General features: G+C 40.6%; 1 protein-coding gene across 3 annotated transcripts in view; it reads right to left on the reverse strand.

Moving 5' to 3' along the window:
• GSG1L (GSG1 like) overlaps window positions 1–27947 on the reverse strand; it is a 383367-nt gene that overhangs the window by 271826 nt on the left and 83594 nt on the right. For all 3 annotated transcript variants that reach the window (XR_011964618.1, XR_011964617.1, XM_072598140.1), the window contains exon 2: window positions 20285–20332. Coding sequence is in view for 1 of the 3 variants with exons in the window: in XM_072598140.1 (XP_072454241.1) it covers window positions 20285–20332 (48 nt within the window). In the remaining 2 variants the exon portion in view is untranslated. The remainder of the gene's footprint in view (window positions 1–20284; window positions 20333–27947) is intronic.

A 27947-nucleotide genomic window follows, 5' to 3' on the forward strand; every position in this document is an offset into this window, starting at 1 on the left:
TAGCTCTTCTCTCAACTCTCTGTGCAGCACAATTATTGTAAGTTTGACTAATCCATTTTTAAACTCTTAACCTTTCCAATTTACCACATCAGTGACAAGGAGGAGGAAAAGGCAACAGGGCAGGCCTGAAGTTTTTACCCATCCTCAGCATTATTGCCTGTCCCTTTCATATATAAATAAACTACTTAAGGTCTCAAAAGAGGACACTCATCTCATTTTCTCTTTATTTGCTCATTACATCCAGTAATTTCATCAAGTATACTAGGGAGACTCAATTGATGAAAGGTGCCTAAATCAACCCCCTACTATGCTAGTAAGAATCAAAGCATTCCCGACCACCCAGTGGAGCCATTAAAACTAGGCTAGCATGGTGAAAAGACCAATTTGTTGCTCAGTCATTTCTTGTGTCTGACTCTTCATGACCCCATTTGGGGTTTTCTTGGCAAAGATACTGGAGTGGTTTGCCATTTCCTTCTCCAGATTATTTTACAGATGAAGAAACTGAGGCAAACAGGGTTAAGTGACCGGCCCAGGGTCACACAGCTAGTAAGTGTCTCAGACCAAATTCAAACCCAAGATGAGTCTTCCTGATTCCAAGCCCAGGAAAGATTAAAAGATTCAAGGCTATTTAAGCCAGTTAAATAATAAGTTCAAAGAAAACAGTTTGACAGAAGGATGTCAATGGTACAAAGCACTATGAAAAATGAGGGAGAGATGACCACTGGGTGAGGGGATCAGAGAAAGCTTCATTTTAAAAAAGATGCAATTGAGCTGAGCCTTTAGGTTTATAGGAGATCCATAGACAGAAACTGGGGGGTGGAGGAACAAACATAAATGGAATGTGAATGAGCGCATGGAGCATTAAAGAAAAAAAAGTACAGGTCATGTGAAGTGGAGAAAAGTTTTCCAGTTTAACTGTAGCATGGGTGATAAATTTAAAATAAATTTAGAAACGCATCTTTTCAGTGACTGTGAGTGGCTATGAGGGCCAGGTATAGGAGTTTCAATATTATATTCAGTAGTCAAAAGTCAATAATCAATAAACATTTGTCAAGTGCCTGCTAGTGGCAGGCACTGTGCTAAGTAGATAGAAATACAAAAATAAATAAACAAAGACAGTCCCTGCCCTCAAGGAGCTTATCGCTGAATGAGGAAAAACAATACACAAAAGAAAACTGAAAAGGTAGAAAGAGTTAAAGATACCAGGTGTGGGGCATAGGGGAGAAGTTAATGACTCCAGCCCAGTGGGAAACGAAAGGGGCAGTTGGGAGCCAATGAAAGTTTGTGAGCACTGAAGTACCATGTGCATTAGGAATATTAATCTGACAACTGGATGAAGGATGGAATGCAGAAGACAGGGATTGGAGGTGGGGAGTTCATTTAGAAAGCTATTGTACCAGTACAGGTAAGGGACAATGAGGGCCTGATTTAGGATAGTGATAGGAGGAAGGTTAAAATGGAGACAAATGCAAAAGATGTGGCAAAGACAGAAAGCCTTTTGTGAAAGAAATGCTTTTGTGATTAAGTGGCTGATAAGGAATAGGCATGGAATTCAGAAAAAGAAGTTATAAGCTTAATAGGAGATATTCCCTTCACCAGAATATGAGGATTGAGGGCCCTGGTGAATGCTCCATCAGAGAAGACACATAAGAAATAGAAGATGACTCTTGAAATTTGGGAGAAATTATACCACAGAGAATTCAGTCCTGGGGACCAGGGAACAAAGAGGGTGACCTTCTAGGGCACTTCTCCATCTAATCTCTTGGGTTCTGTTTACAGCAGTTGACAATTTTCCTAAGCTTCAGAGAGACTCCCCTGAATCCCAGCAAGCAGTTGTCCAGGGCAATTTTGCACATAACACTATGATATGACAAGCATGCAGGCACTTAGAAATTTAAAATACCTTTATTTGCACTTAACAGATTATTCTAAGAAATAGTTTTTAATTCTTTAGCATGAAAGTTGGTCACCATTTAGGGTTAATATGCTATCCTGCAAGAATATGTAGAAGTGAGATTACCCAGACAACTAATTACCTGCAAAGATAATCTTGACTAATTGGAATTAGAGCAACCAGAGCAATTATTAAATGTTGTTATCCCTTAGAACGTTCTCAACTAGACCTGGGATTTAATTATCTTTAATAAGATCTCATAATTAGAGGGATCTAGAGTTTTCAAAATAAAAGGGCTAATATAAAACCCTCCCCTCCCCCCCCACCCCCCACCCCATGGATGATTGAAAGAATTCTAGAGCAGGATTGAGGAGACCTGGATTATAGTCCAAGTTTCCGCAATGACCTGGGAAGTTTTTTGCCCTCTCTAAGGCTCTATTTCCTTACTGCAAAATAAAAAGGCTAAGCTGGATTGAACATTTGTTTATAAATTTATTGAGTTTCTGTTATGTGTGACGCATTGTGCTGAGAGCAAGTAGAATCCTCTGAAGTCATCTTATACAAAATCTACCTCAAGTCTCCTTTCTGCAGTAAGGAACCTGCGGCCTCATGGCCAAATGTGGCCTTCTAGGTCCTCAAGTTCAGCCTTTTGACTGAATCCAAACTCTATAGAACAAATCCCCTTAATAAAAGGATTTTTTGCGGGGCAGGGGAGGGGGGAAGCAGAGCCAAGATGGTGGAGTAGAAGGATGGGCCTGCCCTTGCTTTACCCCCATAGCCCATAAAATACTTAAATAATGCATTTATAAAAAATGACTCTAAATAAATACTACAGCAGCAGAGGCCACCAAGCAACAGAGTGAAAGAGATTTCCAGCCCAAGACAGCTTAGAAGGCCTACACGAAGGATCTATCACATCAGGCTAAGACAGCTTTGAAGGTCACCTGGGTGAAAAGGGAGCCATTCTGGCCCCAGTCCTGACCCCAGGGTGACAGCAGCCACTGCAGCAGCAGCATCCACTTTTGGAGCCCTTGGCCTAAAGACCCTGGGAGAATCAAGGTGCTGATCTGGGTCTGAGTCCCGAGTGGCAGCCCTGGTATGAGGAGGAGGACTGGCATGGTGGAGCTGGTGGAGGCTCTGAAGAGGGAATCCTGCTCCCAGACCAGAGCACAGGCAAGGAGAGGAGTTTACTCCTCTCCCTTGATCGTGCCACTGTGGAGGAACTGAGAACTTGCAGGTCCCTAAAATATACCCTCCACTTGACAAAGGACTCAAAAGTCAAGAAACTGGCTGGGAAAATGCCCCAAAAAGGAAAAAAAAATAAGACTATATAAGGTTACTTTCTTGGTGAGCAGATATTTTTTTCCATCCTTTCAGATGAGGAAGAACAAAGCATACCATCAGAGAAAGACATAAAAGTCAAGATTTCTACATTCAAAACCTTCAAAATAAATATTCAATGGTCTCAGGCCATAGAAGAGCTCAAAAAGGATTAAAATCTAGTAAGAGAGGCAGAGGAAAAATTGGGAAAAGAAATGAGAGTGATGAAAGAAAATCATGAAAAGTGAATTAACAGCTTGCTAAAGGAGACCCAAAACAATCCTGAAGAAAATAACACCTTTGAAAATAGACTAACCCAAATGGCAAAAGAGGTCCAAAAAGTCAATGAGGAGAAGAAGGCTTTAAAAAGCCTTCTTCTTTAAAAAGCAGAATGGGCCAAATGGAAAAGGAGGTTCAAAAGCTCACTGAAGAAAATAGTTTTTTAAAAATTAGAATGGAGTAATGGAAGCTAATGACTTTATGAGAAACTAGGAAATTACAAAACAAAACCAAAAGAATGAAAAAATAAAAGACAATGTGAAATATCTCATTGGAAAAACAACTGACATAGAAAATAGATTCAGGAGAGGTAATTTTAAAATTATGGGACTATCTGAAAGCCATGATCAAGAAAAGAGCCTAGATACCTTCTTTCATGAAATTATCAAGGAAAACCGCCCTGAAGAACCAGAGGGCAAAATAAATATTGAAAGAATTCACTGATCACCTCCTGAAAGAGATCCAAAAGGAGAAACTCTTAAGAATATTGTAGCCAAATTCTAGAGTTCTCAAGTCAAGGAGAAAATATTGCAAGCAGTCAGAAAGAAATAATTTGAGTATTGTGGAAATACAATCAGTATAACACAAGATCTAGCAGTTTCTACATTAAGGGATCAAAGGACTTGGAATATGATATTTCAGAAGTCAAAGGAACTAAGATTAAAAGCAAGAATCACCTACTCAGAAAAACTGAGTATAATACTTCAGGGGAAAACTGGTCATTCAACGAAATAGAGGACTTTCAAGCATTCTTGATAGAAAGACAAGAGCTGAAAAGAAAATTTGATTTTCAAACACAAGAATTGAGAGAAGCATGAAAAAGTAAACAGTAAAGAGAAATCACAAGGCACTTACTAAAGTTGAACTGCTTACATTCCTACATGGAAAGATAATATTTGTAAGTCTTGAAACTTTTCTCAGTATCTGTGTAGTTGGAGGAATTATACAGAGAGAGAGAGAGAGAGAGAGAGAGAGAGAGAGAGAGAGATTGAGCACACAGGGTGAGTTGAATAGCAAGGAGTCATATCTAAAAAAATAAAATTAAGGGGTGAGAGAGGAATACATTGGAAGGAGAAAGGGAAAAATGAAATGGGGTAAATTATTTCTAATAGAAGAGGCAAAAAAAGCTTTTCCAACAGAGGGGAGAAAGGGGAGATGAGAGGGAAAAAGTGAAGCTTACTCTCATCACATGTGGCTCAAGGAAGGAATAATATGCACACTCAATTTGGTATGATAATCTATCTTACAGTACAGGAAAATAGGGGAGAAGGAGGAAGGGAGGGCAAATGGGAGAAGGGAGCAATTAGAAGTAAACACTCTTGGGGAGGGACAAGGTCAAAAGAGAGAATAGAAGAAATGGGGGGGGCGGAGCCAAGATGGCGAAGTAGAAAGACGCACATACACACAGCTCCGAACCCACAAACCACAGAACGGCTAGAGGGGACCAACCCAGGGCGAATTCTGCACCCAGAGACCATGGAATATTGGAGCGAGGGAGATTTCTGTTCCAGAGAGACCCCCAAACCTCTCGCAGGGGGGCCTTCGCGCTGTGGACTGGGCGCTGGGACGGGGAGCAGAGGGCAGCCCTGCCGCGGCAGCGACACCGTGAGGAAAAGATCCAAGCGGGCTACGGGGACGGGATCTCCAGCGGCCATGCGGGTCCCTCCACCCACAGAGGGACCTGCAAACCTCTCGCAAAAGGTCCGTCGCGCTGCAGACGCGGAGCCCAGCCCGGACCTGCGGTGGCGGCGGCGGCCGCGGCTCCAAGAGGTACAGATCCGAGAAGGCTCCAGAGATGGGATCTCCAGCGGCGGCACAAGCCCCCCCACCAACAGGTGACTGACGGGGGTAGGTGAGAGAGTGTCTTTGGCGGGTCGAGAGGGGAGTGGGGTGCCCCCATGGCTCGGGCCCCCCAGGAGATAGAAGCTCAGAGGCAGCTGCAGACAGGGGCTCCCCAAACGGGCGGGAGCCTGGATCCATTGTGGAAGGTCTGTGCATAAACCCCCGGAGGGAGCTGAGCCAGAGAGGCGGCCCTGCCCCTGACCACCTGAACTTAATTCTCACACTGAATAGCAGCCCTGCCCCCGCCAAAAATCCTAAGGCAGGAAGCAGCATTTGAATCTCAGTTCCCAAACGCTGGCTGGGAGGACCAGGAGGCGAGGAGGGTGTGAGGAGAACATTCAGAGGTCAGGTCACTGGCTGGGGAGAATGCCCAGAAAAGGGAAAAGAGATAAAACTATTGAAGGGTACTTTCTCGGAGAAAAGACACTTCCTCCCTTCCTTTCTGATGGGGAGGAACAATGCTTGCCATCAGGCAAAGACACAGAAATCAAGGATTCTGTGTCCCAGCCCACCCAATGGGCTCGGGCCATGGAAGAGCTCAAGAGGAATTTTGAAAATCAAGTTAGAGAGGTGGAGGAAAGACTGGGAAGATAAATGAGAGGGATGGGGGAAAAGCATGAAAAGCAGATCAGCTCCCTGCTAAAGGAGAACCAAAAAAATCTTGAAGAAATTGGCACCTTGAGAACTAGCCTAACTCAGTTGGCAAGGGAGGTGCAAGGGGCCAATGAGGAGAAGAATGCTTTCAAAAGCAGAATTAACCAAATGGAAAAGGAGATTCAAAAGCTCACTGAAGAAAATAGATCTTTCAAAACTGGAATGGTACAGATGGACGCTAAGGACTTTATGAGAAAGACAGATATCACAGAACATAGCGTGAAGATTCGAAAAATGGAAGATAATGTGAAATATCTTATTGGAAAAACAACTGACCTGGAAAATAGAATCAGGAGAGACAATGTAAAAATTCTGGGACTACCTGAAAACCATGATCAAAAGAAAAGCCTAGACATCATCTTCCATGAAATTATCAAGGAAAACTGCCCTGAGATTCTAGAACCAGAGGGCAAAATAAATATTCAAGGAATCCGCAGAACACCGCATGAAAGAGATCCAAAAAGAGAAACTCCTAGGAGCATTGTGGCCAAATTACAGAATTCCCAGGTGAAAGAGAAAATATTGCAAGCAGCTAGAAAGAAACAATTCAAATATTGTGGAAATACAATTAGGATAACACAAGATCTAGCTCCCTCTACATTAAGGGATCGAAGGGAATGGAATAGGATATTCCAGAAGTCAAAGGAACTAAGACTAAAACCAAGAATCACCTACCCAGCAAAACTGAGTATAATACTTCAGGAGAAAAAATGGTCTTTCAATGAAATAGAGGATTTTCAAATTTTCCTGATGAAAAGACCAGAGCTAGAAAGAAAATTTGACTTTCTAACACAAGAATGAAGAGAACCATGAAAAGGTGAACAGCAAAGAGAAGTCATAAGGGACTTACTAAAGTTGAACTGTTTACATTCCTACATGGAAAGACAATATTTGTAACTCTTGAAACATTTCAGTATCTGGGTACTGGGTGGGAGTACACACACACACACATGCACACACGCACACATACATAGAGACAGAGTGCACAGAGTGAATTGAAGAGGATGGGATCATATCTTAAAAAAAAAAATGAAATCAAGCAGTGAGAGAGAAATATTGGGAGGAGAAAGGGAGAAGTTATATAGGGCAAATTATCTCTCATAAAAGAGGCAAGCAAAAGACTTATTAGTGGTGGGATAAAGAGGGGAGGCAAGAGAAAAACATGAGGTCTACTCTCATCACATTCCACTAAAGGAAGGAATATAATGCACACTCATTTTGATAGGAAAACCTATCTCATGATACAGGAGAGTGGGGGACAGGGGCACAAGCAGGGTGGGGGGGAGGATGGAGGGGAGGGCATGGGGAGGAGAATGCAATCCGAGGTCGACACTCATGGGGAGGGAAAGGACCATAAGAAAATAGAAGTAATGGGGGACAGGATAGGATGGAGGGAAATATAGTTAGTCCTATACAACACAACTAGTATGGAAATCATTTGCAAAACTAAACAGATTTGGCCTATATTGAATTGCTTGTCTTCCAAGGGGAAGGGATGGAGAGGGAGGGAGCTAAAGAAGTTGGAACTCAAAGTGTTAGGACAAAATGTAATGTTCTTACCACTGGGTAACAAGAAATACAGGTTAAGGGGTCAAGAAAGCTATCTGGCCCTGCAGGACAAAAGAGAAGACGGAGACATGGACAGGGAGAGAGGATAGAGGAGAGAGCAGATTGGTCACAGGGGCAATTAGAATGCTTGGGTTTGGAGGGGGAGGGGATAAAAGGGGAGAAAATTTGTAACCCAAAATTTTGTGAAAATAAATGTTAAAAGTTAAATAAAAAAAAAGAAATGGGGGGAAGGATAGGATGGAGAGAAATACAGTTAGTCTTACACAACATGACTATCATGGAAGTCATTTGCAAAACTATACATATATGGCCTATATTGAATTGCTTACCTTCTCAGTGGGGATGGGTGGGGAGGGAGGAAGAAAGAGAAATTGGAACTCAAAATTTTAGGAACAAATGTTGAGAATTGTTTTTGTGTACAGCTGGGAAATAAGCAATACAGGTAATGGGGTATAGAAATTTATCTTGCCCTACAAGACAAGAGAGAAGATGGGGATAAGGGAAAGGAGGGGTGTAAGAAAAAAGGGCACATTGGTGGAAGGGGCAATCAAAATGCAAGGCTTTGTAGGGAGAGGAGAGGGGAGAGATGGGGAGAAAATTTGGAATTCAAAATTTTGTGGAAATGACCATTGACAACTTAAAATAAATTAATTAACTAAAAAAAGAAAATAGTTCCTTAAAAATTAGAATGTAGTAGATAGAAGCTAATGACTTTATGAGAAACCAAGGAATTATAAAACAAAACCAAAAGAATGAAAAAATAGAAGACAATGTGAAATATCTCATTGGAAAAACAACTGACCTGGAAAATAGATCTAGGAGAAATAATTTTAAAATTATTTGTCTACCTGAAAGCCATGATCAAAAAAAAGAGCCTAGACAGCATCTTCCAAGAAATTATCAAAGAAAACTGCCCTGATATTCTAGAACCAGAGGGTAAGATAAATATTGAAAGAATTCACCAATCACCTCCTGAAAGAGATCCGGAAAGGAAAACTCCTAGGAATATTGTAGCCAAATTTCAGAGTTCCCAAGTCAAGGAGAAAATATTAAAAGCAGTAAGAAAGAAACAACTTGAGTATTGTGGAAATACAATCAGAATAACACAGAATTTAGCAGCTTCTGCTCTAAGTGATTGATGGGCTTGAAATATGATATTCAGGAGGTCAAAGGAGATAGGATTAAAACCAAGAATCACCTGCCCAGTAAAACAGAGTATAATACTTCAAGGGAAAAAATGGAATTTCAATGAAATAGAGGACTTCCAAGCATTCTTGTTGAAAAGACCAGAGTTGAATAGAAAATTTGACTTTCAAATACAAGAATCAAGAGAAACATGAAAAGGTAAACAGGAAAGAGAAGCCTTAAGGAACTCATTAAAGTTGAACTGTTTACCTTCCTACATGGAAAGATGTTATTTGTAACTCATGAGACTTTTTTCAGTATTAGGGTAGTTAGAGGGAATATATATATACATGTATATATGTATGTATGTAAGTGGATATGGGTAAATATGTATGTATATATTATATATATATGTAGGTATGTATATGTACATGGGTGTATGTATGTATGTATATGGGTGTGTGTATACATACACACACACACACACACACACATACACACACACACACACACATAGAGGGCAAAGGTTGAGCTGAATATAAACGGAGAATACCTAAAAAATTAAAATTTACTGTTGATTGGAAGGTACTAGGAGTAAGAAAAAGGGAGAGGTAGAATATAACACATCATCTCACATAAAAGAGGGAAGAAAGAGCTTTTACAATGGAGGGGAAGAGGGGGAGATAGAAGGAAATATTTGAGTTTTACTCTCATGGCATTTGACTTAAGGAGGGAATAACACACACTCAACTGGATATGGAAATCTATTTGACCCTGCAGGAAGGTAGGGGGGAAGGGGATAGGAGAGGGAAGATAGTAGAAGGGACAGCAAATTGGGGAAAGGGATAATCAGAAGCAAACACTATTGTGGGAGGACAGGTCAAGGAAGTGAATGGAATAAATGAAGGACAGGATAGGACAGAGGGAAATGTGGTTACAACATAACTATTATGGAAGTGCTTTGCATTGTTACACATGTATGACCTATATTGAATTGCTTGTTTTCTTAATGAGGGCTAGGTGGGGAGGGAAGGAGAGAATATGGAACTCAAGGCTTTAAGAATGAATGTTAAAAATTGTTTTAGCATGCAACTGGAAATTAAACAATACAGGCAATGGAGTATAGAAATCTATTCTGCCCTACAGGAAAATGGAGGGGAAAGGGGATAGAAGAAGGGCGGGTAATAGAAAGGAGGACAGACTGGAGGGAGAGGTGGATAGGGTGCATGCTATCCTGGGGTAGGGGATGGAGAGAGATGGGGAGAAAATTTTGAATTCAAATTCTTGTGGAAGTTAATGCTAAGAACTGAAAATAAATAATACATTTTTAAAAATAAAATAAAAGGATTTGTTCTGTGAAACTTGGACTCTGTTAAAAGGCTGCACCCAAGGACTAGAAAGTCACATGTGACCTCAAGGCTGCAAGTTCCCCAGACCTGGGCTGATTAACTGAAGATTTTCAGGGTTGGGGAACTCACTACCTCCTGAGGCAGACAGCCCACTCCATACAAAGGTGAGTCAAGATGACAGCCCTGCTCTCTGGAGGAGTAAAATATGGCTCCTGCCTTCAAGGAGTTTACAATCTAGTGGTGGGAGAAAAGGAATAGGCTGATTTGAACTTCTCCTAGGCACAAAACTTACATGCATTTAGATACGGCTTTAAAAAAAAAAATACTTTCTTCACAAGTACTCTGTGAGATAAGTAGTATAAGAGTGATTATCTCCATTTTACAAATAGAGAAACTGAGGCACAGATAAAAATGATATGACTTGCCTACAATCATACAGCTAATGAGAAACGAATTTAGGGAGGATCAGGATTTAAACCCTGGTCTTCTGAGGCTGAGTCCAGTGTATTCTTTCTAGTATACCCCCTTGCCTCATGAGTGACTGGTACTGTGCAGGATCTCTGAGCTACCTTCCAGCTCTCAAATTCTATGGGTTTTATACAATAAGGCAGGGAAGAATTTGGAACAAAGGAATTGGAGAAGAACTATGAAATAAGGTAGTACTGACAAAGATTCCTCAGAAGAAATGGGGTGCAGTGGCAGGAAGGAAAAGAATGGGAATTAGAAAAGCCAATGATGAAAATCTTTGTCCCTGTTACAGAGAGAGGACTCTGCAATGCTGCTAAGTTCTGTGATGACCTTGCGCTCTGGAGGAGTAAATCACAGGCCCTGCCACCAGGCTCTGGTATCGTTATCAGGATCATGAGGCTGCTCTGGAAGTTAGTTTCTTTTTTGCTCTTTTCTACTGAACATGTTCTGATCTATTCACATTTTGGTTCTATGACATCAATCAATAAAATGTACTAAATAAATTAAGTGAACAGTGGAATTGTAAATCGATTTCAGGCATAGAAGAGAGAGAGTGAGGGAACCAACAAGAGACTATTATAGGAATTGAAGTGAGAAATGATTCACGCAAGAATCAAGATTGTGGCTGCAGAGCCCATCATATCGTTACACATTTCTGAAATATTAAACAAATGAAACATACAAGCTTTGGAAATTGTTTCACAAAAATTGCAGGGTAGAGGCTGCTGGAATCCCCAGCTCACTTGGAAACAGGTAAGATAGCTGAGCCAACCTACTGTTAAAGTTCAGTCCAAAATGGTTGGTGTGGACTCACACAACACACAGCAACGTCTCAAACTAAAGTAAATATCCCAAACCCCCTTAGCCAGTGCCTGCAGCCCCTATCCATCATCTTTACAGGGAGACCCAAATCTGTTAGTAGGTAGCAGAAACAGGATATGTTCCCCAAAATGGGCAGAGGTCCTAAACAGAAAGGGAATGACATGGCCCATTTCAACAGGCCCCATTTTTTTTATGAGATTGCATGCCAAGTTTCATGGGCTCAAGTACTATTGTGTGGATGATTCTAAATGAATCATTAGCTTCCTCTGCAGACTTCATAGAATCATGGAATGTCAGGATTGGGAAAGGACCTTCAGATCATCTAGTTCATTTAATAGAATTGAAGTTCAGACTGGTGAATTGATTCATTCAACTTAGTGGCAGAATTATCCGAATTTAGGTGTTTTGATTTTCATTGCTATGCTCTTTTCTTAATTAAGGTCCAGTTTATTAAATAATAGGGAAATTTTCAGGATAACTGTGGCAATCTGAGATTTCTACCAAATGATCTGAACACTTCCAAAATAGGAACAGGGCAAAGGAGACTAGGTCTGGGATAATATAGCAAAAGGGTCTTTATCTTTTTCCCCCAGAAGAATCAATTTTATCCAAGTATAGAAGAGTTGATCTTTGACCAATTCCCCAGTCCAGAATGTCAATACAAGGTGTAAACAAGGCATTAAAATATCTGTCCAACCCTGATCCCTTTAGGTTGTGGAAACACCTTTTTCTGACAGAATTAAAAGGAGCAACTTCATTGGACAAGCACATAATCAAATATTCTCTTATTAAAGCTTTAAGAAGCCAAGCCCTTAGGAAAGAAGCACAGTTTGGTGGAGTCTAAGCTCAGGATTGTGTTCGTCCTTCCTTGCCAAAGAAGATCATCAGAGAAATGATGACATGACTTGCAGCTGACTTTGTTTTTGAGTGAAGGAGGGCTGTACAGGTCACTAGCCTCATTTTTCCTTCAGAGCCATCTGAATCCAGAAACCTGATATTCCTCAGGATGACTGGAGATGACCCAGAATGCACTGGGACACCTTGGGCCCTTTAGCTCAAGGTCTTTGCAGATACTCACTTATGGTGAGGCAAAACCCATTCATTGAATAGGCCTGTTTAAGAAGGGCACAGCCTCTTTAATTAAGTAAAGAAAAATAAAGACATCAGGATGGGAGGAAAACAGCAACAGTTACTATTGATAATCACTCTGAAGCCAGGAGGGTCCAGAGGAGCCCTCAGGCAGGGCCCCAATGGAGTCCCAGTTTCAAAGTGCAGTAAGTTTAAGGTTTTGGGAGAGGAGAGGAGAGGGAAGGAGCCAGTAAAACCCAAGTCAACTGGGCATCTTTTGGCCATCCTTCCTTTGGAGAGGAGAAGGAAGGGGAGGGGGAGGCAGACAGGAGAGGAGGAGGTGAGTTACCCAGGCCTCCCTCACTCAAAACAAAGTCAACTGCAAGTCATGTCATCATTTCTCTGATGGCATGGTCCTCTTCGGCAACAAAGGATGAACATAATCCTGTGAGTAGATGCAACTGGTTGAACTCAGGAGCACTTTGTGAAAATCCTGGCGGGGAGAGAAGATGAATATTTCTTTCTCCCTTCCTTTCCCTATCACCCAAGTAGCTTTAAAGAGAATTTACTCACTCAGAAAAAAGGTACCTCATTCAATAGCTAGAGAGTCAGTCGGAAAAAGTTCAAAGCCCAGTTGGAGGAAAAGAAATATACTCTAAGTGGTCTTAGATACAAAGAAACAGTTACTGGAGGGAGAAATAGGATCCTTGGCAGCAGAGAAGAGAGCTGCTTATGGAGAGGAGCAGACCTGGATAACCCAGAAGGGCAGGTTGCTCAGCAGAAATACTTCACCTAAGGAGAGTTGTGTGAGAATTCCATGATGAGAGAAAGGACTCCCAAGTCCTTTATTACCAGGAGTTATAAGCTGCCTTTGATTCACAAACACATACATATATGTATGTATACATGTATGTACATACACCCACATGTGTTTTACTACCACTGCATATAAATTTCAGCCCATTCTTTCCACAAATTCTATATATTTCTGGGAAAGTGTACTCCAAGTTTATGGGAGGAATGTTTTATAGCTACTGTTTTTCCTATGACATCTTAGAACTAAGAAGTGTGTCCACCGGCTGATTGTTAATGCAAGCATACTGGCTGGGGTTCATGAACTATAGTGGTAAGATTAAGGATCCATAGGGGTATCCTTTGAATCTGACAATGGTCAATATCTTTCACTTCAGTCTGCCCCAAGGAACTCAACCTACAAATCTGAGCATAGGAGTTAAAGAGTATTCCACAGGGTGTTTTGCAAATTTTAAAATCCTTTGGGGAAATGAATATAGAATATAGAAAATGGTAATGAATGGCTGGATGATGACCATTAAAGTTAGTGAGAGTGGCCATTTGCCATGAATTCCCTCTTCTCCCCTCTTTCTCAATTTCTTTCACTCAGATGCCTTCCACTTAGTGTTTATCTTCATGGAATCGAGAAAAAAGAGAGATACTGTATGTAATGGATACAAGTACTGTGGTTACTAGAGAGGTACGTTCTGTGAGGGGAGGAGGGAGAACGGGGAGGGGGGAAGAGGGGGAGGGTTGGAGTGGGGAATCAATCTCCAGGTTCTACCATCCTCTGGATGAAATTTCCTTCAAGATAATTCTGCTTCCTTTAGTCTGTTTCCTGACTCACAAAGCAGCCTTTTTTTTGATGAATTTGGTCGAGAGTGGGCATTCCATTTACCTCCATTCAACACACATTTATTAAGCTCCTACTAAGGTACTCTGCTAGGCATGTGTGCTTGTTAAATGGGGGATACAGATAGATAGATAGATGCATACATAGATATATAGATGGATACAGATACAGCTATATATAGATGTATATCCCTCACTACATATTAATGAATTGACACTATGGCTTATAAATATATCTATTGTGAATTTGTTTAGCATGATTCCACTCCCAGAGTCTGCATCATGCAGTCAAAGACAAGACAGTTGGTGTGACACTTAACCTGCTTTTATGTGTCTCTGCCTCTCTCATTCTTTTTACCACTCCTCCCATGCACTCACCCCTCCACCATCTTCAATTCATGTCTTCCTTGTCTTAATGGAAACCGGCAGTGTAGCCAGTTAAACAGATTCTAATTTGTTCTCATACTACAAAACTCTCTGTTTGGTATTTAAAGCCTTTTGCAATCTGCCTCCAGCCTATCTTTCCTGATTCATTGAACATTGATCCCCTTCATAAACTTTACGTTCCAGTTGTATTCTAAGATTTTTTGGTTTTCCATACATGACACTGCATCTTCCATGACTACACCTTTGCACAAGCTGTCCCTGCTATGGCTGGCAAGTTCTCCCTCTTCATCTCAGTCCAGATGACTTTAATGAACAAGGTTAGCGTTCATGTCCCTCCCCAGCCCCGTGAAAGATTTTGTACTTATGTTTTATATATTCTGTGTGTAATCTATGTACATATTGATTCTCCAAGAAAAATATAACTTTCCTGAGAGTAAGAATGGTTTGGTATTTCTCTTTGTGCCCCCTGTGCCTAGAACAGTACCTGACACAGAGCAGATGCATGATGAACACTTGAGGAATTAAAATCACATTTGCTTTTACATAGGGCAACCGTTATGCACGGACATCATCAGAATGAAAGAGACAATCAGAACAGTTAAGGACTGCACCTTACTGTACTACCTATGCCTACTCCCAGGAACCTCAAGACTTTTTGTTTCTCCATAGTTCTATCTGCATTTTGTGTCTGAAGAAAATGATCATCTGATTCTGAGGTTACCACATGCAGAGTCACACATGCCTGACACTGATAACATGACAGTTGCATAGCCTTGGCCAAATCATTTTACCTCTCCAGACCTCAGTTTCCCCATGGTATAATAATGGAGTTGGACTATAACTCTCAGGAATCCCCCATCTGCTGCCTGTATTCTTCATGCTGGGCTCAGCAGATATTAGGCTATGCTGGGCAGGATCTAGTGACCGTAGTAGAGAGCAGCACAGGTGCCAGAAACCTTCATTCCCTTAGGGTAGGCTGCATTTATATTTGACAGAGAAACTGAGGCAAATGGTAATAAAAGGCAATGGTGGTGGGATAGAGCCTTAGACTTGAAGTCAGGAAAATCTCGGAGCAAATCTTGCTTCATATGTTAGCTAAGTGACCCTAGATAGGGGTGGGGAAACCTACAGCCTGGAGGCCACATGTGGCTCTCTAGGTCCTCAAGTGTAGCCCTTTGACTGGATCCAAACTTCTCCGATTTTTGCCTTTCTTTGTATCCCTAGTGCTTAGCACAGTGCCTGGCACAGACTTCTCAACTGTAGAAAGGACATAATTACATCTTACTCAACAGAATTGTTGGTTAAGAAGATCAAAGGAGATAAGCTAATTAAAGTGCTTTCCAAATCTTAAAGTAGTATGTATCGGTTGTTATTATCATGAATAATAAAGCATTTCTTCTGTGTCATTGAGCAAATTAGTGAAAAACCCAGAAATTCAAGCTCAAATCTATCTTAGCTAGATAAAATTCCCTATGAGCAGTTTTAAATCCAAGGCTTAAAGGATTTAGGCATTATTGTTAAGTCTGAAAAGTCAAATCACAAGGCCTGGCAAACATCTACAAATTCCTTCACTTTCTCAGGATTCCTTTCTTTTTTCTTGGCAGGAGGATAGAAATGAAAGACTCCTGCTTCTGAGGGCAGATACATGTGCATAGGCACATATTTTTCTTCCAGGTTTGGATGAGTGGTGACAAAGTTGAGGGCAGCTGAAAGAGGACAGCAAGACTCTGGAACCCACATGCCCAAAATACAAGCTGTAAGCCTCTTCAATTCTTCTCTTAGCTCGAGTCTTTTCAGGGAGCATGAGCTCTAAAATGCAGGTCTCTTGAGAGCCTGGAGATGAGGGGCAGACCTGAGAGGCCCTCAGCTTCACATGAACCTGAAAGAAGGCTACCACTTTATATATAAAGTGAGCGAGAGAAGTAGTTGATATTAATGTCACATGGACACTTCAGACTCAGGGAGTCCAAAGCTGGTCTTATCATTGTTAAATTTGCTCCTCCTTCTAACAACTCTTGGTGGCACCACCAATTACTCCATCTCCCATTTTTGAAAGCTGTGTGTTCTCTTACATACTGTCTTCTCCCTCAGTTTTCACATCCAATCAGTTTTTAAGCCCTGTTGATTACACCTCTCCAGGCTCTATCCTATCCCTCCTCTCCTCCCTATTGCCATGGCAACCATGGTGGCCCAGGTGCTTATCACCTGCCTGGACTACTTCAACAGCTTCCCTCTCCAAGCTATCCATCATAATGCTGCCAGGATGCTTCCTATATTTGGATATGAATCTGTCACACCATTCCTCTGCTCCCAAATCTTCAGTGGCTCTCCATCACCTACGAAGTCAAATTTAAACTCTTTGCCTGGTACTCAAGGCCTTCCAAAATCTGAAACTACACCACCTTTCCAGCCTCTCTGATTACTTCCCTCCACACCTCTCATATTTCATTCCCTCCTTCCTATTTACACCAATGAAATTAAACTACTTTCTGCATCCTGAAAATGCTATGTACTCCCATACTTTCCATGCTGTCAGTCACGACCACCTCTTTCTTTACCACCCTGCCTTCCCCTCTTTACCTCTTGAAAGCCCAACAAGAATGCTATTGCCTCCACAAAGTCTCCTTTAGGATCCCCTGAGTTGACTAGGTGGTGACATTTTCCTTTCACCTTCAGTTAGCACTTACTTTTACAATCCTTTAATGAATGTTCTTAACATATAACTGAATATTAGTTATCTGTGTCTGTGTCTTACCCTCCAACTAAAGTGAGAACTCTGTGAAGATAAGGATGGCCTTGCCTAAATATAGCTCCCTCAGTACCTAACATAGTAAGGGTAGCTAGGTGGGGCAGCAGATAGAGTACTGGGCCTGAAGTCAGGAAGACTCATCTTCTTGAGTTCAAATCCAGCCTCAGACACTTATGAGCTGTGTGACCCTGGACAAGTTACTTAACCCTGTTTGTCTCAGTTTCCTCATCTGTAAAGTAAGCTGGAGAAGGAAATGACAAAGCACTCTAATATCTTTGCCAAGAAAACCCCAAATGGGGCCCAAAATAACTGAAAAATTACTTTATGATCACACCTAGCATAGTGTTCAGTACATAATAGGTGCTTCATAAATGTTTGTTGAATGTATGAATGAGTAATACTTTATTATCTGTGTCTATGTCTCATTGCCCTACTAACTCATTAGCTCCACTTCATCAGACTCTCTCAACTGAAACGTTGTATCCTCCCTAGAGCCTGACACATTTCTCTGCACAGAGTCGATAGATTCATTAGTGTTTGCTGAATGAATGAGTCCCTTCTACTTCACTCAACGCTGGATGCCATCCTAGGTCAGGTCCTCAGCACTTCTTTCCTGGTCTATTGCAATAACCTCCTAATTAATCTCTCCTCTCATCCAACCATTTGTTAAGTGCTATTTATGTGCCAGGCATTGTGCTACAGGCTAGGCATACAAAGGCAGAAGATGGAAGGAGCATGCTTATATCGGGAATGTACAATATATCCACACAGAAGAATAATACATCCAGAATAAACACAAATCCGATACATATGAAGCACATTTGTATTGAACAGACGAATGAGGAATACTTTGTATCAATAGTTTACCTGTGTCCATGTCCCACTGCCCTACTAACTCATTAGCTCAGTGTCGCAGACTATCTCTTTCTGAAACTTTGTATCCTCATGAGAGCCTGCCACACTTCTCCATGCAGAGTGGAAAGATTCGTAAGGGTTTGTTGAATAAATGAGTCCTTTCTACTTCATCTACTACTTTCTACTTCTACTTCCTAGTAGCTGGGGGATAGCAGAAGAGAGTCTCACTAACTGGGGAAATCAGGAAAGGCTTCTTGAACGAAGTAATACTTAAAATGACAATCCTGAAAGGGAACTAGAGATTCCAAGAGGGACAGATGCTGAGTATGGGGTACGGTCTATGCAAAGATGTGGCAGCAGGAAATGTAATGTTGTACATAGGGAATGGGACTGAGGCCAGTTTCCTATCCATCTTCCAAACTGCTGCCATATCAATATTCCTATAGCCCAGATCTGACCATGGACATCACTGACTTCCTATGGCCTCTAGGATAAAATATGAGCTGCCTGGCATTTGAAGTCCATCACATTCCAGGCCCGGCCTAGCTTTCTAGACTGACTGCCCATTACTCACCTTCATATACTCTCTATTGCAGCCAAATCACCCTACCTGCTGTTTCCCACACATAATATTCCATCTCCAGTCTCCATGACTTTGCACAGGCTGCCTCCCCTCATCACCATGTCTGCAATATAAGCTCCTTGAAGTGAGATATGATTTCCAAGATGAGGGGAGTCCTTTGTGACCCTAGCAACCAGCTATATCGATGCTTCATAAAGGCTTGTTGGTTGGAATGTTCTCCCTTCTCATTTCCACTTCTTGAAATCTTCAAGGCTTAGCCTCCTCTCCTGGTCCTTCAATTATTGGTTCTCTCCCCCCTTCCAGATCCTTGAAATCACTACGTATTTACTTGGGATATATTTTGTATTTATATGCGTATATGTTCCCCACCCCTCGTCTCTCTTAGTGCCATGATAAAGCACTTGTCTGATAGAATTGAATTAAATGAATTGAAGGCAACCTGTGGGAAAAGTGTTAGATTTGGAGTCAAAGAACCTGGGTTGGATCCTCAAGTCTGCCAAATACTAACTGTAAGGCCTTGGACAAGTCATTTAACCCCTTCTGGGTTTCCTCATCTGCAAAATGAATCTGGTGAAATATGCCTGTGATCTAACATCTTCCTAACATCCTTCCAGATAAGTTCTAAGAGTTGAAGTTCTAAGAGTCTCAGACTCCAAGTCTAGAAATCAAACAGGATGGGAAACACAGACAAACTGAAACTGAGGAAGGAAATATTTCAACAACACTTATCACTTAACGGTCTCTTCAAAAATGGCCCATCCTTAACTTCTTAGCTTGGAAAATTACCTCACGGTCCTCTTCGAAAATGAAGGATGAACACATCATTGAATACAAAGAAACTATAAACAAACGTACTGGAAACCACACTCTGTCACTCATCCCAAAGTCAGGTCTACTCTTGTCATTTCAATCTCACTTGCTTCCTTCCTTTCTCAACAAGGCCCAAGTTGCATGACTAACTTTGAAATGGAGAAGGTAACTTTGAAATGTGAATGCTACAGATGACCAATCAGTGACAAATGCCTTCTATCTTTGTCTGCCTTTCAACGAGGTGACTGGCCATGCCAATTATTCCTGAAGTTTCAGACAGAAAGATAAAGGTCAGAAATACCAAGATATACATCAAGGCTGTGTTGGGTTGGTATAATGAGGCTAATTTCCAAGAGTTCATGGAAATGGGGAGTGTGATGTTAACAATTCTGACAGGTCCTGTGAGGAATGACAGTTATGTGGTGCGAAGGCAATTTTGGAAACAAGAAAGTATAGAAGAATATGTGTGTATGGAATATGTGTGTATGTATATATGTATGTCTGAGTATATATGTGTACATATGTGTGTATATGTATGCATGTATGTGTGTGCATATGTATTTGCATATGTGCATGTGTATGTATATGTGCGCATATATGCATGTGCATATGTGTGTATTATGTGTATGTGTGTATATGTATGTACACATGTGTATATGTGTGTTTATATGTGTGTATACAGGTATGTGTGTATGTGTGCATGTATGTGTATGTGTATACATGTGTGTGCATGTGTGTATTATGTCTATGTGTGTGTGTGTATGTGTGTGTACACACACCAACTCACACAGACTAACTCAGGAAGTATTCTCCTAACAGAGGACCAAAGGGCTACTTTTGCAAAACGGAACTCAGATACCTCTTACCTTTTTCTGATGCTGGAGCCAGGTCAATAAAACTCCGGCATGTTTCACCTTTGGAAAAAAAAAGACTGATTTTAGAATCACAAAAGTGCCAAGTTTTTGTCTCTTCCCACTAGCTGTTTATCCCCTGGTCTCAAGGTGGCCATGGTCACTCCAGACCATGATTTTGATCTCTACCTAGATAACTTCTTTTAATTACCATAACCTTGTAGCACATTCTGCTTTCTTTAGCCTAAATGCCCTTTTCAAGGAAGGTGCTTGGTCTGGCATTCAAAGTCCTTCCTCATCGACTCAAATCTAGCCTTCCAACCTCTACCTTATACTTCTCTTCACCTTACCCTGTGCCTTGTAATAATAACCAATAATAATAGCGAGCATTTTATATGGTGCTTACTACTGTGCCAGGCTCTGTACTAAATGATTTACAATTATTATCTCACTTGATTCTCACAAACACTCTGAGAAGTAGGTGGTATTATTATTACCCATTTTACAGATGAGGAAAGTGAGCCAAACAGAGATTAAAGTGATTTGCCCAGGGTCACATAGCTACTAAATGTCTGAACCCAGATGTGAATTCAAGTCCTCCTGACTCCAGGTTCAGCTCTCTACCCATGAAGCCATCTAGCTGAAGTCCTCGTTGTCCCCTGAACAAATTCAGGGCTTTCTCAAGTCTTTATTTGAACCCTCCTCTATAAAGTGAATGAGACTTCCCATTCCATCTTTATCAATTGACCAGACTTTCAAGGGACTGCTGAAATGCTACTTCTTCTGTGAAGTCTTTTCTGCTTCCCCAGAAGGAAGCAACTCCGGCAATTGATCTCCTAGCAATGTGTACTCTTTTGCACTTCTCTCCTTTGGTATTTTTTAAATCCACAGATGTCATCTTCTCCTAATAGGCTGTAGAGCCTTTGAAGGCAGCCTGCATTACTAGATAGAATGTCAGATGTGACATCAAGAGGGTTTCAGTTTGAATCCCACCTCAGGCTTTTCATCACTGTGCTGTCCTGGACAAATCATTTGCTATCTCTAAACCTCAACTGTTTCTTGAAATAATAAGATCCATTCATGTTACCACCTTGGGTCTGTTTTGCATATAACTATATATTGTCTCCCAGATAGAAGGTAAGCTTTTGGGGAGGAATGAGGGGCCTCTCTCTTTTGTCCTTACACTTCCAGATCCTAACACTATACAGATAACAAATATTTGTTCAACGATCTCAGAAACCCCCTCCTCTCAAAAATAAGAAGATCACCTACTTCATAAGGTTGTTGCAGGCATCAAATGATAGCATGGATAGAAAGTACTTGGTAAAACTTAAGGCACTATACATATATGAACCATCACTGAAATCAGGAAGCTTCCCCTGTGTAGATCTGAGACTAGCACAGGACATAAAATAGGTGCTAAATAAAAGTTTGTCAAATGAGTAAATAAAAAAATTATTCTTACAAGCCCAGCCAACTTTTGTTCCTACCCATTCTCTATGCTGCTCTAAAATTCCTCATCCTTGTCTCTTACCTTTCTACATGCTTAGAAACCTCCATTTCCCAGAAAATCTGTATGTCACTCACGGATACCTACAAACATTTCTTCACGCAACGGTTGTAACGATTATTGTTTGGGAGGTAGAATTGTTATTCCTATAAGGTATAAATGTATTTTTGACACAATTAAGGTCAAGCTTTATTATCTCACCCTAGTCAGGGGTAGGGAATCTGTGTTCTCAAGGCCACATGTGGCCTTCTGGGTCCTTGGGTATGACCTTTTGACCCGAGTCTAAGTTTTACAGAACAAATCCTTTTATTAAGGGGATTTGTTCTGTGAAGTTTGGATTCAGTCAAAGGACCGCACTTGAGGAACTAGAGGGCCCTAGTTTCCCCACCTCTGCCCTAGATAAACTCCTCCTAGGATCATAGGAGCTAGAGCTGGGAAAGATGTTTAAGGTTATATAGTCTAATAAGCCTTTCATGTTGTGGTTCGATCATTTCAGTCACGTCTGACTCTCCATGATTCCATTTGGGGTTTTCTTGGCAAAGATACTGGAGCATTTTGCCCTTTCCTTTTCCTGCTCATTTTATAGATGAGGAAACTGAGGCAAACAGTGAATTCCTTAGGTTCGTACAACTAATAAGTGTCTGAGACCAAATCTGAACTTGGTCTTTCTGACTACAGGCCTAACACTCTATCTACAATGCCACCTTGCTCACCAACCTTTTCATTTAACAGATGAGGAAATGAAGACTAGAAAGGTAAGCAGAGTTGACTAAAGTCACACAGGCAAAGAATAAGGTCAAGATTTGAACCCACATTCCCTGACTCTAAACTCAATGTTCTTTCCACTACACTATTGCTCATCTCTGAATCTCACTTGCTTGCATGATTTAAACTTATTAAAATACATCGAATGAGTGAAAATTCCATTGTAGTTCAAGTAAGCAAGCAATAAACGTATAAAAATTACTCACACTGTCAGGCATTACACAAAGCACTGGGGACAAAAAGAAGACACTTCCTGCCCCCAGTGAGTTTATATTCTACCATATGACCCTGTACTAGTAATAATACAAAGTCAAAGCAAAAACTACACAGTCCCAATCCATGTGGAGTTCACCACTGAAAAGAAGGCTGAATCCTAGTAGAGTTGAGTAATATATTTTTTACCAAAGATAGTTTTTCAAATGGAAATTTGAATCATTTTATTTCTTTTATCCTTAATTCTTTTACTTCATATATTTATGACCACTCATTGGAAAAGAACAAAAGTAAAAGAATAGAAGAGAAAGTCTTGTTTAGTCATTTTTCAGTCACGTCAATCTCTTTTGGAGTTTTCTTGGCAGAGCAACTGGAGTGGTTTGCCACTTCCTTCTCCAACTCATTTTACAAAAGAGGAAACTAAGACAAACAGGGCTAAGTGACTTGCCCAAGGTCACACAACTAATAAGTATCTGAGGCCAGATTTGATCTCACGAAGATGAATCTTATGGACTGCAGGTCTGGTGCTCTAGTTACTGTACCACTTCTCTGAAAGAGGAAGGCCCAAATGCCATCAAAAAGAAAAGGGAAAAGGGAAGACAGTAACAAGTAAAATGGGGGGAGGGGGGTCAAGAATCTTAAAAAGAAATAAAAAGATAAAAAAATGGAACGTATAAGTCAACTTTTGATTACCTGTCCAAATGGAGAAAAAGAAGCTTGGTTAGTATAAAGTATGGTTAACCTTCCACTATTTTGCCCCCAATTCTATTTCTACACTTATTTTATATTACTCCCATTCACATACTCTACTCTCCTGTCAAATTGAGCTTCCCATGTCCCTAATATCTTTCTGTCCCCTCCCATTTATGCATTTGCATACACTATTCTCCTACCTAAAATGGATTTCCCTATATCTCTGCCTGTCAAAATCTTTCTTTTCCTTTAAGGTTCCCTTCAGATGCTACATCTTCCATAAAGTCTTCCTTGATCTGCCCCCCCCCCCAGCTGGAAGTGATCCCTTCCTTCTCAAATCTCTGATGCTACACCATTTGAACTACTCCACAGATTTAATCATAGTCTATATTGTATTAGAATTATTTGTGTGTATGCCTTATTCCTTTCGGCTAGTCTTTAAGCTCCTTAAGGGTGCTGATTTTCATCTTTATATAATCAGTGCCTAGGACATGGTCTTAAATATAGCAATTACTGTTGAACTGAATAATATTTAAAATTTTTATATTTTGTTTGAGGAGTACATTCAGAGAGACACGTACACTCAACTACTCATCATTCAGTCTTAAGTGTTTCCTAGTTCATCCCCACTCAGGATAAAGAAACAAAAAGAAGACAGGGATACCAGCCCTGGCTGAGCAGTAGTAAATAGTAGAACTGTGATAAATTCACAGTTAAATCTTTGTTCAAATATCTATTTAATTTTTTCTGTCCAAAAAGTTCGACCTATAGAATGGTCATAAAGCTTTGTGAGAGCAGGGGCTATTTCATTATTTTTGTATTTGAATACCGGTGCCTGGCACACAGTAGGTGCTTAATAAATGTTTGTTGATTTACTGATCCATAGAAACTAAGGGTCATAGAATTGGAAGAAACCTTAGAAATCTTCTAGTCCAGTGGTTTCTAAGATTTTTTGACCCTTTGGATTAATTTTTTCTCCTGGTTGGTATCAAGGAATATGGGGAGATGATTCCCCGCACCCCAGTGGCACCTGTACAACAGCTGCCATGAGAATAGGTTATGAACTACCTCTCATGCTACACCATTTGAACTGTCCCAGAGATTTACTCATAGTTTATCTTGTAATAGAATTATTTGTGTGTATGCCTTATTCCTTTCGGTTAGTCTTTAAACTCCTTAAGAGTATTGATTTAAATCTTTATATAACCAGTGTCTAGAACAAGGTCTTAAATATAGCACTTACTAAAAGAACATCTGTTGAACCTCAGAAGGGGAAAGACTGGGAGTTTGCACAAGCACAGGAGGTGAAGGAATAGGAAAGCAATAAATGAAGGGCACATGTGGTTATGTTGGAGATAAGTTCCGTGGTTGGTTATTGTAGGGAAGATGGGATGAGAACCATCTTCCCACCCTCCTACTGGTTGATCACAGCTCTTGCAGTCAAGTTACAGCCTTTCAGGAGGCCCAAACTTCATCTCAGAGACTACTGCTTTAGTTATCCCCTTTATTTTTACAAATAGAGAAAATGAAGGTCATAGAGGTTTGTGGCAATTGAAAAATGAAATAACTGAGGAAACAAAGGTTCAGGTTTCTGAGCATATTGAGTTATTTAGCAGTGCATGCCAAATGCATAACAAATCAGAACCAGTTTTGGCATTGAATCCAAAATACAGAGGGAGACAGATTTTTATGCATTAAAACCAATCAAATAAGACATATTATTTAAAAGGAAACAATTAACCAAGATATAAAATCAGGTAATCTGATTTCTAATTGGAGGGAAGATTAAGGACTTTATAAGTTAGAATAGGTGCAATTCTGTGAATTCAGAAAAAGAGGCATCCCATGACCCCCAAATGTCTGTATTTAGTCAAAGGAACATGGAAGCTAACACTGATTGATCATTATAGGGCCAGTTGTCAGATAAGACATATGGGTTGTTTAAGATATATAATGGTAAGAAAACTCTTTGCAGGGGATAGAATCAAGATGGTGGAGTAGAAGGGTGCATCTCTAGAAGCTTTCCCCCCAAAACTCACAAAATACCTGTAAAAAATGACTCAACAAATTTTAGTGCAGCAGAAGTCACAAATCGGCAGAATGAAGATATTTCCAGCCGAAGGCAACCTGGAAAGCCAATATGAAATGTCTATCTCACTGGGCGCAAAGTGCAGCCCAGCTTTGGCCATTCTGCAGCAAGGACAGGACTGAAGCGGGCTTCAAGGAGCCCCTGGCAGCAGCTAGGGTCCCAAATTCCTCAACTCACAAACACCAAAGACAGTTTAAAAGGTCAGTGACAAAGCTCTTTCCCTTGGTTGAGAAGGAAACACAGTGGCCAACCCTGGCCCCTGGCAGTAGCAGTTTTCATTGTTGGAGCCCTGGCCTAAAGACCCTGGGGGAATTGAGCAGCTGAGCTGAATCTTAGCCCTGAATGGCAGCCCTGGGAGCACTGGTGTGGTGGAGCTGCTGGAGGTTCTGGAGAGGGAATCCTGCTCACAGACCAGAGCACAGGCCAGGATAGGACTAAACTCCTCTCCCTTGATTGTGCCACCTTGGAGGAGCTGAGAACTCACAGGTCCCCAGGTCCCTGATCTTGACAAAGAACTCAAAAGTCAAATAACTGGCTGGGAAAATGCCCAAAAAAGGGGAAAAGAATAAGATAATAGAAGATACTTTCTTGGTGAGCAGGTATTTTCTCCCATCCTTTCAGATGAGGAGGAACAAGCATGCCATCAGAGGAAGACCTAAAAGTCAAGGCTTCTGCATCCAAAATAAATATGCAATGGCCTCAGGCCATGGAAGAGCTCAAAAAAGATTTTGAAAATCAAATAAGAGAGGTGGAGGAAAAATTGGGAAGAGAAATGACAGTGATGCAAGCAAATCATGAAAACCAAGTCAACAGCTTGCTAAAGGGGATCAGAAAAAATGCTGAAGAAATTAACACCTTTAAAAATAGGCTAACTCAAATGGCAAAAGAAGTACAAAAAGCCAATGAGGAGAAGAATGCTTTAAAGAGCAGAAGTAGCCAAATGGAAAAGGAAGTTCAAAAGCTCACTGAAGAAAATAGTACCTTAAAAATTAGAAAGCAGTAGATGAAAGCTAATGACTTTATGAGAAACCAAGAAATTACAAAACAAAACTAAAAGAATGAAAAAATAAAAGACAATGTGAAATATCTCATTGGAAAAACAACTGACTTAGAAAATAGATCCAGGAGAGACGATTTAAAAATTATGGGACTACCTGAAAGCCATGATCAAAAAAAGAGCCTAGACATCATCTTTCATGAAATTATCAAGGAAAACTGCCCTGATATTCTGGGTGAAATAAATATTGAAAGAATCCACCAATCACCTCCTGAAAGAGACCTGAAAAGAGAAACTTCTAGGAATACTGTAGCCAAATTCCTGAGTTCCCAGGTCAAGGAGAAAATATTGCCAGCAGCCAGAAAGAAACAATTTGAGTATTATGGAAATACAATCAGTATAACACAGGATCTGGCAGCTTCTACATTAAGGGATCAAAGGACTTGGAATATGATATTCCAGAAGTCAAAGGAACTAGGACTAAAACCAAGAATCACATACCCAGCAAAAAATGAACATAATACTTCAAGGGAAAAAATGGTCATTCAGTGTAATAGAGGACTTTCAAGCATTCTTGATGAAAAGACCAGAGCTGAATAGAAAATCTGACTTTCAAACACAAGAATCAAGAGAAGCATGAAAAGCTAAACAGGAAAGAGAAATCATAAGCGACTTATTAAAGATGAACTGTTTACATTCCTAAATGGAAAGATAATATTTGTAACTCTTGAAACTCTTCTCAGTATTTGGGTAGTTGGAGGGATTATGCACACATATACGCATATATGTGTATATATATACATATGCATATGTATATATATACACATATAAACAAAGGGCACAGGGTGAGTTGAATAGGGTAAGAGAGGAATATATTGGGAGGAGAAAGGAAGAAATAGAATGGGGCAAATTATCTCTCATAAAAGAGGCAAGAAAAAGCTTTTTAAATGGAGGGGAAAAGGAAGAGGTGAGAAGGAAAAAGTGAAGCTTACTCTCATCACATTTGGCTTAAGGAGGGAATAACATGCACATTCAATTTGATATGAAAATCACTACAGAAATACACTACAGAAAAGTGGAGGAGAAGAGGATAAGTGGGGGGTGGGGGATGACAGAAGGGAGGGCAAATGAGAGGAGGCAGGTAATTAGAAGTAAACACTTTTGGGAAGGGATAAGGTCAAAAGAGAGAATAGAATAAATGGGGGGGGCAGGATAGGATGGAGGGAAATACAGTTAGTATTTCACAACATGACTATTATGGAAGTCTTTTGCAAAACTGCACATATATAGCCCATATTCAATTGCTTGCCTTCTCAGTGGGGATGAGTGGGGAGGGAGGAAGGCAGAGAAGTTAGAACTCAAAGTTTTAGGAACAAACGTTGAGAATTGTTTTTCATGTAACTGGGAAATA

The sequence above is a fragment of the Notamacropus eugenii genome, chromosome 1, assembly GCF_028372415.1.
Source record: "Notamacropus eugenii isolate mMacEug1 chromosome 1, mMacEug1.pri_v2, whole genome shotgun sequence".
NCBI lineage: Eukaryota > Metazoa > Chordata > Mammalia > Diprotodontia > Macropodidae > Notamacropus > Notamacropus eugenii.